At 45.7% G+C, this 14,263-nt stretch overlaps 1 protein-coding gene across 1 annotated transcript in view; it reads right to left on the bottom strand.

Annotated features, from left to right (window-relative positions):
- Nucleotides 1-393: 393 nt before the first annotated feature.
- The window catches only part of LOC146350800 (putative lysosomal acid lipase/cholesteryl ester hydrolase), a 33,114-nt gene continuing 19,244 nt past the window's right edge, over nt 394-14,263 (bottom strand). The window contains exons 5-6 of the mRNA XM_084841913.1: nt 6,048-6,119; nt 394-1,034 (exon numbers count right to left, since the gene is read on the bottom strand). Coding sequence (XP_084698039.1) covers nt 798-1,034; nt 6,048-6,119 — 309 coding nt within the window. The 3' untranslated portion in view covers nt 394-797. The remainder of the gene's footprint in view (nt 1,035-6,047; nt 6,120-14,263) is intronic.

Below are 14,263 nucleotides of genomic sequence, written 5' to 3'. Positions count from 1 at the left end.
GAGAAAACATAACGGTGGAAAGAAATCCCAAAATGGAGAATGCCAGGTTTTAAATGATGTGGTTTTGCCATATGAAATGTACGACAATAACATAATCATATGAAAGGCCTTTCCAAACCCATAGCTTTATTAAATACCAGCAAAGTTAGCAAGGAAAGCCCTATTGCAAAGACTGAAACAAATAGGTAGTAGAGAAGGGGTTAGGTTCTTCACCTCCAAAGCAACCTTTAGTTGATGATAGGCATTCTTCATCATCACAGGGCATTTCTATATAAGGCTTTTATCCCACACCCTTACTGGGCTTCTGGTTCTGGATTCTTTGCGGGATTAAGTTTGGCTCCTTTACACATGCTTTTTTCTGGAGTGGTTCTTTCTCTCCTTTTCTATATGTTTCATTATACAACCACTAGATGGTGCTGTGGTATAGTGTAATTGATTCAATTACATGGACCTTTATAATGTGTTTTCAATATCATAGCAGATTTGCCTCATTAGAATAAAAACCAGCGATAATAGTAGCAAACAGCGGCAGAGGCTCTGGAGGAGGATGACATCGCATAAAGGATCTGCAGACTTCCATGAGTGATCAATTACATGCACACAATAAAAACCTCATGTAGAACGGCTCTCAGTCTCCATGTGTGTGTTTGGTTGCATCAAAAAAGCATTATGGATATAACTGTCTACATTCTCAGCTCAGTTTCACTAAGACTTCAAAACAGTATTGAGTTGTATTATGGGTTTATTATTCAATCCATAATCTCTGTGTACAGGCAATACATTTATCAAGACTTCTACTAGAATGAAATATTCTTCATTATCACAATCATATCCATGTACATTTGATCAGTTGCATCAAGTCCCCAGATGAAGTCTAGGTGATCCCATTCAGGAATATGACGTTCATAAATGAGATTCCTAATCTGTGGCCGCAACATTGCGACATCTGTTGGATCTGCAAACAAGTCTTTCCCTCCAGTCCAGTATGCAATAGGGGTTTTTATATCTTCTATCTTGTATACAGGAGGAGTTGTCTGGGAACAACAACAAAAACAGCACACTTAAGAATGCTCACTTTGCAAATGTATAACAATATCAGAATGTTCACATTAGTTTTTTTTTATTCTTGATAGAAATGTCTGGAGCTGACTTAAATAACAACAAAAATGGTAGCATTAAAAGATATTCTCTAATTTAATGACCTCATTAGTCTGTTGTGATCCCCTTCATGGATCACTGCCTTGTTGTGGCGAAGGGGCTTGCGTACTCAGTGAAGCCATAAGCTATGCCGTGCAGGGCCACCCAAGACGGAAAAGTCATGGCGGAGAGTTCTGACAAAATGTGGTCCGCTGGAGAAGGAAATGGCAACCCACTCCAGTATTCTTGCCAAGAAAACCCCATGGAATGTATCACAAGGCTAAAAGAGATGATGCTGGAAGATGAGCCCCTCAGGTTGGAAGGTGGGGAAGAGCAGAGGGAATTTCCAAGTAGTGCCAGAAAGAGTGAAGCAGCTGGGCCAAAGCCGAAAGGACACTCAGATGTGGATGTGTCTTGTGGTGAAAAGAAAGTCCGATGCTGTAAAGAACAATATTGTTTAGGAACCTGGAATGTCAGATCAATGAATCAAGGTAAGCTAGAGGTGGTCAAACATGAGATGGCAAGATTGAACATCGACAACTTGGGAATCAGCGAACTAAAATGGACAGGCATGGGCGAATTTAATTCAGGTGACCATTATATCTACTACTGTGGGCAAGAATCCCTTAGAAGAAATGGAGTAGTACTCATAGTCAACAAAAGGGTGAAAAAAGCAGTACTGGGGTACAATCTCAAAAATGATAGAATGATCTCAGTATGAATCCAAGGCAAACCATTCAACATCACAGTAATTCAAGTCTATGCCCCAACCACTGAGGCCAAAGAAGCTGAGGTTGATCGGTTCTATGAAGACTGACAACACCTTCTAGAACTAACACCAAAACAAGATGTCCTCTTCATCATAGGGGATTGGAATGCTAGGAAGTCAGGAAATCACCGGGATAACAGGAAAGCATGGCCTTGGTGCACAAAATGAAGCAGGACAAAGGCTAATAGAGTTTTGCCAAAAGAACACACTGATCATAGCAAACACTCTTTTCCAACAGCACAAGAGGTGACTCTACACATGGACATCACCAGATGGTCAATATCGAATTCATATTGATTATGTCCTTTGCAGCCAAAGATGGAGCAGCTCTATACAGTCAGTAAAAACAAGACCTGGAGCTGACTGTGCCTCAGATCATGAGCTGCTTGTTGCAAAATTTTGGCTTAAATTGAAGAACGTAGGGAAAACCACTAAACCATTCAGGTTCATAAGGGATATGACCTAAATCTTATCCATTATGAATATACAGTGGAGGTGACAAATAGATTTAAAGGATTAGACCTAATAGACAGAGTGCCTGAGGAACTATGGACAGAGGTCCGTAACATTGTTCAGGAAGCAGCAACTAAATCCATCCCAAAGAAAAAGAAATGCAAGTAAGCAAAGTAGCTGTCTGATGAGGCTTTACAAGTATCTGAGGAAAGAAGGGAAGCGAAAAGGAAGGGAGAAAGGGGAAGATATATCTAACTGAATGCAGAGTTCCAGAGAATAGCAAGGAGAGACAAGAAGGCCTTCTTAAATGAACAATGCAAAGAAATCGAGGAAAACAATAGAATGGGAAAGACTCTTTTCAAGAAAATTGGAGATCTCAAGGGAACGTTTTGTGCAAAGATGGGCATGATAAAGGACAAAGAAGGCAGGGACCTAACAGACGCAGATGAGATTAAGAAAAGGTGGAAAGAGTACACAGAAGAACTATACGGGAAAGATCTGAATGTCCCTCATAGCCATGATAGTGCGGTCACTGAACTTGAGCCGGACATCCTCGAGAGTGAAGTCAAGTGGGCCTTAGGAAGCATTACTAACAACAAAGCTAGCGGAGATGACAGTCTTCCAGCTGAGCTATTTCAAATCCTAAAAGATGATGCTGTTAAAGTGCTGCACTCAATATGCCAACACATTTGGAACACTCAACAGTGGCCACAAGACTGGAAAAGGTCAGTTTACATTCCAATTCCAAAGAAGGGCAATGCCAAAGAGTGTTCAAATTACCGCATATTTGCGCTCATTTCACATGCCAGCAAGGTGATGCTCAAAATCCTACAAGCTAGGCTTCAGCAGCATGTGAACCGAGAACTACCGGAAGTACAAGCTGGGTTTCGAAGAGGCAGAGGAACTAGAGATCAAATCGCCAACATTCACTGGATCATGGAGAAAGCAAGAGAATTCCAGAAAAACATCTATTTCTGCTTCACTGACTACGCTAAAGCCTTTGATTGTGTGGATCACAACAAACTGTGGCAAATTCTTAAAGAGATGGGAGTACCAGACCACCTTACCTGTCCCCTGAGAAACCTGTACGAGGGCCAAGAAGCAACAGTAAGAACCAGACATGGAACATCCGATTGGTTCCAAACTGGGAAAGGAGTACGACAAGGCTGTATATTGTCGCCCTGCTTATTTAACTTATATGCAGAGTACATCATGAGAAATGCCGGGTTGGATGAATCACAGGTCAAAATTAAGATTGCCGGGAGAATTATCAACAACCTCAGATACGCAGACGATACCACCCTAATGGCAGAAAGCAAAGAGGATCTAAAGAGCCTCTTGTTGAGGGTGGAAGTCGAGAGTGCAAAAGCTGGTTTGAAACTCAACATTAAAAAAACTAAGATCGTGGCATCTGGCTCTATCACTTCCTGGCATATAGAAGGGGAAGAAATGGAAGCAGTGACAGATTTTACTTTCTTGGGCTCCAAGATCACCGCAGACAGTGACTGTAGCCATGAAATTAAAAGACGCTTGCTCCTTGGGAGGAAAGCTATGGCAAACCTAGACAACATAGTAAGAAGCAGAGAATCACCTTGCCGACCAAGGTCTGTATAATCAAAGCTATGGTTTTCCCAGTAGTAACATATGATATGGCTGTGAGAGCTGGACTATAAGGAAGGCTGAGTGCCGAAGAATTGATGCTTTCGAACTGTGGTGCTGGAGAAGACTCTTACGAGTCCCCTGGACTGCAAGGAGGTCAAATCAGTCAATCCTAAAGGAAATCAACCCTGACTGCTCATTGGAAGGACAGATACTGAAGCTGAAGCTCAAATATTTTGGCCACCTAATGTGAAGAGAAAACTCCCTGGAAAAGACCCTGATGCTGGGAAAGATTGAAGGCAAAAGGAGAAGGGGGCGGCAGAGGATGAGATGGCTAGATAACATCACTGATGCAATGAATATGAACTTGAGCACACTCCAGGAGAGAGCGGAGGACAGGAAGGCCTGGCGTGGTATGGTCCATGGGGTCACGAAGAGTCGGACACGACTTAACGACTGAACAACAACAAAAGTCTGTAGTGTCTAGACAGATTCCTGAAAGTGGGAGTTCCAGGGCTTGTTTGTTGTGTATGCCATGCTCGTTTTGGGCCGTGGAGAGGACCATTCGAAAAACAAGGGGATGTTTAAATGGATATTTGGGCGGATTTTCCCTGGCAGTACTGCTGTTCCACAATAACGCTAGCTTACTGTAGCGTGAACATATGTAACCCTGTGTGTTATAGACACATACAGAAGCATACATAGAAGTTACGTGAGGTAAATGGTTTCATCAGAGGTTGGGCAGAACCTAACCATCTGAAACATATATGATATGATTTGGGCTCCACCTGATGACCTTTCAAGAGTGGAGATGTTTTTGGGATTGTTGGAATGTTATATTCCATCTCCAGCCTCAGAGTACCAGAATGGAAACATCATGGCTGGTTCTACATCCCGTGTCATGATATTGATTCGATCCCAGCATGGTGACGCTACATCCCTCTGGCGCCTTTATAACATGAAGTACACCCATTGACATCTGTTGCGGTATTTTGGATAATACAGAATAAAAAGCAGGATATAATGCTAGAAAAGGAGTACATGAATGTGTAATGTGCCCCCACGGTTATCAGTGTACTTCAATACGGATAAAAAGCACTAATGTAGATCTAGCCCATGTGTTTCGTTAGAGTTATAGTAGCTTGGTTAACAACTGGACTAAAGGGATATAAACCCAGGATCATTGGAATAAGGGCAGTTGGAAGAAGATCAAGCCCGAAGGGAACTGAGCCCTGTCAGATTGTTCCTGAGCAGACTATCAGCTTGCTATGGAGAGCTGGCTCCAATCTCTCTAAGAACTGGAGGATTGGTGAGATACCGTAGTTAGGAATCAATATTCATGTGTATGGTGTTTTATGTTGTGTTTGCTGTGTGAGTAAATAATGCTTTGAACTTGCATACTAAATAAAGTGTTCCTTTGGATCAAGGGCTGCCTGGCTGTCTCTGGAGGCAACATACATGATCCATAGATGCCTGGAGGAGATCTTAACTTTGGTGGGTTCAGCTGTCTAGTGTAAGAAGAGAGAGAAAAATTTGTATTTTTTAAGAATTCAGAAATATTTCCTGCAGATCACTATGACCTTGTAAAAGATGCTCCTAACTTTATTTTGGGCAACAAATGTATCAAACACAATAAGATGTATAAAACAAACAAGAAAATAAGACCATTTCAGACTGCAGGGTTAATGATGGTATTGTCTGTATGTTAAAGGATAATAGAAATTGATTTAATAATGATGATGTGATGATAGCAATAATAATCCTAGTCAACCAGCAAGCAAAATATGAAAAACAAGGTAGTCGTTACCAAAAACATGTGTGTAACATCACCCAGAAAATCCCTGACAGGTAAACTGACATTAGATGACAGTAGAAAAAACATACAAGGAAGGAGCTGTACTTAGCTGCTTGAGACAAGCATTGCTCTGTATATTGGCCCAACACTATTGCTTCCAACCTCTGTGATTTGGAACAATGAACTAAAAATGGTTTCATGTACAATACACAAGTCAGAGATGCCATTCTGTTGGCAAAGCTACAAGCGCAGCCCATGTATTTGATTTATATAATAATTACTTTACTGTCCTACCTGATTGTACTTCTGCATATTCTTTTCCTCAGAGCCATGGTCATATGCTCGAAACACCTTTCCAGTATGTATCTATTATTAAACAGTGTAGAGTTATAGAACTGTACAATTATTAACAACTATATTAATAATTATATTAATTAATGTATCTCAAGTGCTTCACATATGATATTTTAGCAATCCTTACAACAACCATGTAAGGCATGCTAGTATTATCATCTCCATACTTTAGATGCATCACTATAATTGTATCATTATGAATATTTCTCTGGAATCAAATTTTAGGAGGTGGGGGGAATCCAGGAAATATCCCTACTAGATCATATTAGCCAAGATGGGCAAGGGTCAAGCTTACATGTGGTGGGACCGACTGATTCAAGCATCTCGTCCATCATCCACATCATCAGGCTGCAATAACTGAAACTGATTCCAGGAGACACAACCAGACAGAGCACTGGACACCTTCCCAGACTCTGTGATAACTGTGGCATCATGTTCTGAGTGAATACGAGTGACGTTCTCTTTGAAGTGCCTAGCAAATTTATTAGAGCAGATGACCAAGGGTTCCAGTCCCAATTTCTCTGAGCCTGAGCGAGATCCCAACAGGTTCTTCACTTGGAACAATTCTGCTGTGCAACATTTCAAGGATGAAATAATAGAGTTGTAATAAGATTTTTTTGCCATCCTCACTGCAGCATAATAGGCTGCAACAAAGACAACCAAGAGTCTTTGCAAGGGATGTCAGAGAATTCCGTCTGGATTGAAATTCCACGGATTGAAATGGTATCGAATCGCCATCAATCCGTACTGCGGAATCCTCCGTGGAACGGCATGACAAGGTTCCACAGAGCTGGCGCTCACGCAGCTCCTTTATTTTTTGTCCGCAAAACAGCGGAATTTATGAAGATAATTATGAAATAAAATCTGTAAATCGGAAGGATAGAATGCAAATAGGTTTCCTATATGTTACGATAATAAATACGTATTTTCCCTGCGACCACACGGCTTTCTTTTGCTGAGTCGTGAAGTGTATGTAAATCCTCAATCTTTTTTTTTTTTGCCTGTGGAGGTGAAGTCAGGTGAGGTCAGGTGACTGAGATCCCTCCAGGCCACCCCCCACGCCACCAGGAAGTTAAGGTCATAGAGGGGAGGGAACTCAAGGGAGGGGGGAGGGGAGGGGAGGGAGTCCAACCACTTTTCCCGCCTTCAGTTAGGCCATTACTCCACTCGCTTCACTTGCTCGAGACGAGAGGCGCTGCTGCTGCAGTCAGAGTGTCCGCAACTGGGAAGTGTGGCCCTGGTACTGCGGCACTATTCAACCTTTATTACAGTGAAGGTATGTTCTTTGATACACTTTACATGAATGTGCTCCTATTTAATGATTTTGTGGTGGCATATGGTGGGGGAAGGCCAGCAGCAAAGGACTCCATTCTCCAGCAGCCTGTGTTTTCCAGGCTGCATGGACTCCATCCTCCAGTGGCCTGTGTTTAGGCCTGAGAAGGACTCCATCCCCCAGTAGCCTGTGTTTAGGCAGCTTCTTTCCATGGGATGCAAAATGTGTGCCTTTATGTTGGGGCTTGGGTGGGGGTTCCTGCAGCTGCACATGGTGGGGAAGGCCAGCAGCCTGTGCTTTGGCCTGAGAAGGACTCCATCCCCAGCAGGATCCTCGACGTACTTTTATGCTGCACTATATGCAGTTATAGGTTATTTGCATGATTCAGCTTTGCTATATTGAAATTAGGGATGTTGGAGAATTCTGCCACGGACTTCAGTGAGGCTGGATTCTTTAGAATCTGCCCCCCCGGAGTCCATGGCAGAACGGACTACCCCCCTGCCAGCCCCTGAAATCCCCCCTCAGAATGGATCTACCTAGTGGCAGCAGCGGCGGATGAGGTGGCGGCTCCGGGTCATCTTCTGGCCGCTGCCGGGCTGCTGCGGCCACAAATGGCGGCCGTCATAGCGGCCACCATTTGCGTCTGTGCCTTAGGCTATGATAGGCTACGTAAATACTTAAATAGCCTATCACGGCAAAGAGCAGGGGTGCAAATGGCATAATGGGCGCCATTTGCGCCCCTGCTCTTTGCCATGATAGGCTATGTAAATACTTACGTAGCCTATCACAGCCTAAGGCACGGCTGCCATTTGCGTCTGCAGTGCGGTGGCAGCAGCTGGAAGTCTGGCTGCGGCTGGCAGCTCTGCAGTTTAGCCATGGAGCGTAGCCGGCTGGGGAGGATACCAGGGGGGAGGGACGGATTGCCTCCCCCCCCCCGAGCGGATGCCCCGGACCGGAACCGGGTAAGTGATCCGCTCACCCCTAATTGAAATAAGTTCCTGAGTAATTCTCTCACCACCACCACATGCATTTATGTCTCCTCCTGCCCACCCCAGAGACATGAACATGGAAAAAAAAATAACCTGTACTCAATCCAGTAATCAGAAGATGTATGGACATCGGCGATTCATCATGGAGGTTGCAGTTCAACGACATTTGGAGGAGCAGGAAGCCCAAGGTGTAACCAGCACCAATAGCCCCAGCACCAGTCCGCCCTGCAACCGCAAGCAGCACACACCACCAAATACTGCTGCAGAAAGTGGCACAGCCAGCCACATCTCTGAAGGAACAGGAAAAATGTGCATGGATGGTGAGCAGAAGGGCAGCATGTCCAAAGCAGATGAAAATTTTCCCAAGGAGATTCTACAGCGGCAGAATGAAAGTCACGACGAGGTCTACATCATTCCAAAGGATGAATCTGGTAAAACTCAATCCTCCCACAGGCTTTTCAGAGTTCTAGTGGCGAGGACAATTTTAGACAACTCTTGTGGGGCTTTGAAGTATGTACATGTAATTTGCACCTTATAGTGTGTGTTTCTCAGTGATAGTGCAGTAGTAGCTTACATCTGCACCTTGTGGAATGTTGATTGCAATTCCAAGCTATGTTTCATAGATTTCCATAAGTATATAATGTTTTCCCATTGATATTATTTATGTTTAAAAGGTGCGTTTATCCTGAAATTGCGCTTCTATTTGGAATCTTTACAGAAATGCCCACAACTGTCGTCCCTGTATCCCAGAGTGAAAGTGGGACAGAAGATGAACCAGGTCCAGAGCTATCTACTTATAATTACCTTATGGGCAGTGGTTCATGTAATTTGCCCGGAGGACTTAATTTCAGCAGTGATTCAGACAGCGATGATGATGACGAGTCCTTCTATACCAATGTACCTGAGACTGAGTCTGTGGTCAAGCCTGCAGGGTTCTTTGGGAGCAATCCCAAACCTTAGGAACCAATATCCTCTGCTAAACACTCTTCATCATCATCACCAGTGCTATCAACAACAGCATCGACAAGCAGAGATGAGCGGAAACGTGAAGCTCCCGATGCCACCTCATCTGAAACTGAAACTCCCATTCCTGGAAGAAAAGATGGTGGCAGGGTGAGTTCTTATGTGTGGTGCTTCTTCAAATATGAGAAAAATGATCATGACATTGTGGTGTGTGATGTTTGTAGAAGTCGTGTGCGCCTAGAAAAGGAAGGGGGCTGTGGATGAGTGGGCATGTCTGCCATGAGGCGATACATGGAGGTGCATCATGCGCTTCTTGTGCCTAAAGATAGTAAAGGCAAGTCCCTCTCACAACAATCCAAAAAGACCATTACTGCCTCCTTTGCATCATCTTGCAAAGACCAGACGCAAAGTGGTTTGGGTGAGAAGGACACAGAAGGCAACTTAGTTAAGCGGCAGGTGTCAATGGAAAAATGCCTCACACTGACACAAAATTCCCCTCTGACAGTATCCAGGCAGCAAGGTTGAATCGAGCCCTGACAGAGTTCATTGCTAGATGCATGCTGTCCTTCTCCATAGTGGAAGAGGAGTCCTTCCGGGACTTCGTGAAAGAATTTTGCCCTCGGTGGGAGGTCCCTTCTTGTGACTACATTAGTAGTATTGCCATTCCAGCCCTGGCTTCTGAAATCAGAAGGGTACTCCAACAGGATTTCAAACGTGCAGTTGAAGGAAGTATACATTTAACGAGTGACACATGGACAAGCAATCAAGCAAAGTCTTATCTGTGTGTCACTGCGCAATGGGTATCAGTCAACGAGATCTGCAGACTGACTCGTGGAACTGCGACACTGACTCTCACCATTTTTTCAGGGACACACACAGCAGAAAGAATTACAAAGAAAAATGACGGTGTTGTTAAATCCTGGTTCGTCCCCTCAAATCTAGCAGTGGGAAAGGAGTACGACAAGGCTGTATATTGTCGCCCTGCTTATTTAACTTATATGCAGAGTACATCATGAGAAATGCCGGGTTGGATGAATCAGAGGTCGGAATTAAGATTGCCGGAAGAATTATCAACAACCTCAGATACACAGACGATACCACCCTAATGGCAGAAAGCGAAGAGGATCTAAAGAGCCTCTTGTTGAGGGTGAAAGTGGAGGGTGCAAAAGCTGGTTTGAAACTCAACATTAAAAAAAAAACCGAAGATCATGGCATCTGGCCCCATCACTTCCTGGCATATAGAAGGGGAAGAAATGGAAGCAGGGACAGATTTTATTTTCTTGGGCTCCAAGATCACCGCAGATGGTGACTGTAGCCATGAAATTAAAAGATGCTTGCTCCTTGGGAGGAAAGCTATGGCAAACCTAGACAGCATAGTAAGAAGCAGAGACATCACCTTGCCGACAAAGGTTCGTATAATCAAACTATGGTTTTCTCAGTAGTAATGTATGGCTGTGAGAGCTGGACTATAAGGAAGGCTGAGCGCCGAAGAATTGATGCTTTCGAATTGTGGTGCTGGAGAAGACTCTTACGAGTCCCCTGGACTGCAAGGAGGTCAAATCAGTCCATCCTAAAGGAAATCAACCCTGAGTGCTCATTGGAAGGACAGATACTGAAGCTGAAGCTCAAATATTTTGGCCACCTAATGCGAAGAGAAAACTCTCTGGAAAAGACCCTGATGCTGGGAAAGACTGAAGGCAAAAGGAGAAGGGGACGACAGAGGATGAGATGGCTAGATAGCATCACCGATGCAATGAATATGAACTTGAGCACACTCCGGGAGAGAGCGGAGGACTGGAAGGCCTGGCATGCTATGGTCCATGGGGTCACGAAGTGTCGGACACGACTTAACAACTGAAGAACAACAACAACAAATGCTTGCATCTACCTGAAAGCGGTCCGCATTGCAGGGCTAAACCATTTTCAGTGCATTGAACACTGTTTGAACCTTGTCGTGTGTTCAGGATTGAACAACGCTTCTCCTAAAATAGGCAAGCTACTTAAGATGGCCTGAACCATTAGCACCCACTTCAAGCAGTCCTGTTCAGCAATGGAGGCAATAGGTGCCATTAGGGATGTACGAAAATCACTTACCTTTCGCGAATTATGCTGATGGTGGGGGGGGGAGGCGTTCCGTCCCTTCCCCCCGGAATCCTGGACGGGGGGGGAGGCGCTCCGTTCCTCCCCCCCGGAATCCTCCAGGGCCAGCTGTGCTCCGCGGCAGCTCTGCGGAGCAGCCGGCCAGGCCCAGCCAGGCCAGAGCCGTCTGCAGCCGGATTTCCGGCCGCGGAGGGCTCTGGGTAAAAAACAAAACAAAACAAACCCGCGTACACAAATGGCGGCGGCTATGGCCGCCACCATTTGCGTTCCTTCTTTTTGGCTGTCTTAATCTACGTAAATATTTATGTAGACTATGACGGCGAAAATAAGGGGAACGCAAATAGCGTAGTGGACACTATTTGCATTCCCCTTATTTTTGCTGTCTTAGTCTACGTAATTATTTACATAGACTAAGAAGGCCCAAAATAAGGAACGCAAATGGCGGTGGCCATAGCCGCCATTTGTGTACACTTTTTTTTTTACCCAGATGTTTTAGGCTACGTAAAAACTTACGTAGCCTATCATGTGTGTGTAAAACAACAACAACAACAACTGCAAATGGTGGCGGTGGCAGCCTGTCGGAAGACCAGCCGCTGCTGCCGCTGCCGCAGCCCGGAAGATCTGCCCCAGGTAAGTCTCGTCCTGGGGGGATCCACGGGGGGGTGGCAGGACATTCCGCCACAGATTTCGAGGGGCCGAATGCACTGGCATTCAGCCTCCCCGAGATCCGTGGCGGAATTCTCTGCCATCCCTAGGTGCCATCCAACATAGCCATGGTCTTCCACAACACAAATATATCTTGGATGTGTGCACATGCTGGAACAGCACATTGCATATGCTACAGAGACTCTGTGAGCGGAGAGCTGCTAAAAATGACTACATTTTAGAGAAACAACACCCTTCCAAATTTTATGTTACACCACAGCAGTGGGTGTTGATGCAAGACCTGGTTGACATATTAAAAGTATTTGATGAATGCACAACACTACTGAGTGCAGACTATGGTACACTAGGCCAAGTTCTACCTGTGCTGAAGATTATAGAGGGAGCGCTGAGAAAATGCCATGCTGGGCTTTGTAAGCGCACCAGTACTGAAGACAGTCAAGCCTAGGGATGTACGAAAGTTCCGCCATGGATCTCGGGGAGGCCGAATGCCAGCGCATTCGGACCCCTGAAATCGGTGGTGGAACGGCCCGCCACCCCCCCGCCCCCTCCCCAGGATGGGACTTACCTTGGGCGGATCTTCCTGGTGGCAGCGGCAGCTGCGGCGGTGGCTGCGGCGGCAGTTCGGCAGCTGCGGCGGCTGGTCTTCCGACCGGCTGCCGCCGCCGCCACCATTTCCAGGTTAAAAAACAAAACAAAACAAAAAAACGTGGTAGGCTACGTAAATGTTTACATAGCCTATCACGGCTGATTAAAAAAAAAATAATGCGCGTATGCAAATGGCGGCGGCCATGGTCACTGCCATTTGCATTCCTTATTTTGGCACGTCTTAGTCTACGTAAACATTTACGTAGACTAAGGCGGCGAAAATAAGGGGAACACAACTAGCGTAGACACTATGCTATTTGCGTTCCCCTTATTTTTGCTGTCTTAGTCTATGTAAATGTTTACGTAGACTAAGATGTGCCAAAATAAGGAACGCAAATGGCGGTGCCCATGGCCGCCGCCATTTGTATACGCGCATTTTTTTTTAAAATCAGCCATGATAGGCTATGTAAACATTTACGTAGCCTATCACGGCTAACTGCAGGGACGCAAACGGCAGCGGCTATGGCCGCCGCCATTTGCGTCCCTGCCAGCCAGCAGCTGGATGTCTGGCTGCTGGCGGAGCCGGCTGGCGGCTCCGCAGAATCACTGCAGAGCACAGCCAGCCAGCCAGGATTCGGGGGGGGGGGAGGAACGGAGCGCCTCCCCCCCTGGCGAGGATTCCGGGGGGAGGGATGGAACGCCTCCCCCCCACCATCAGCATAATCCCTGAAAGGTAAGTGATTTTCGTACATCCCTAGTCAAGCCCCCAATCCTGCAGTTAGGTTTGCTGAATTCCTTCTGCAGGAGTTTGGCAACAACAAGCACATCACTTTGATGAGGAGGGATATGAAATACATTGCTGCATCATTCCTTGAACCACGCTTCAGGGATAGCATAATGATGGAGCTGCAGCAAAGCCAGAACCCTGACTTCCAAAGTCTAAAAACCTTTTTAACAGAGAAAATCATAGACTGCTACAAGAATAGGGATGTACATATCTCTTACCTGGTTCTGGTCAGGGCATGCACGGGGGGGGGGAGGCACTCCGTCCCTCCTCCCAGAATCCTCGATGGGGGGGGAGGTGATCCGGTCCTCCCGCTCGGAATCCTGCCTGGCTGGCTCTGCTCCAGTGCGGCTCCGGGGAGACGCCGGCCAGGGCCGTCCATAGCTGGACCTCTGGCTGTGGATGGGCTGCTGTGGACGCAAATGGCGGCCGCCATAGCAGCTGCTATTTGCGTCCTTCCGGGCTGCCATGATAGGCTACGTAAGTATTTACGTAGCCTATCACGGCATGCCCCCCCCAAAAAAACGGCGTACGCAAAAGGTGGCGGCTACGGTGGCCGCCATTGCATTCCCTATTTTTCGCCGTTCTAGCCTACGATAATATTTATGTAGGCAATTACAGCGAAAAAAAAGGGAATCACAAATAGCCTAGTGGGCGCTATTTGCGTTTCTTTCTTTTTTGCCGTAAAAGCCTACGTAAATATTTACGTAGGATAAAACAGCGAAAAAAAAAGAATGCAAATAGTGTCCACTACGCTATTTGCGGTTCCCTTTTTTATCGCCGTTAATTGCCTACA

Source organism: Heloderma suspectum, chromosome 3 (assembly GCF_057233095.1).
Source record: "Heloderma suspectum isolate Gila_16-S chromosome 3, 16-S_ref, whole genome shotgun sequence".
NCBI lineage: Eukaryota > Metazoa > Chordata > Lepidosauria > Squamata > Helodermatidae > Heloderma > Heloderma suspectum.
The sequence above is the reverse complement of the archived record's forward strand: the minus strand, read 5'-3'. Positions and strand labels throughout refer to the sequence as shown.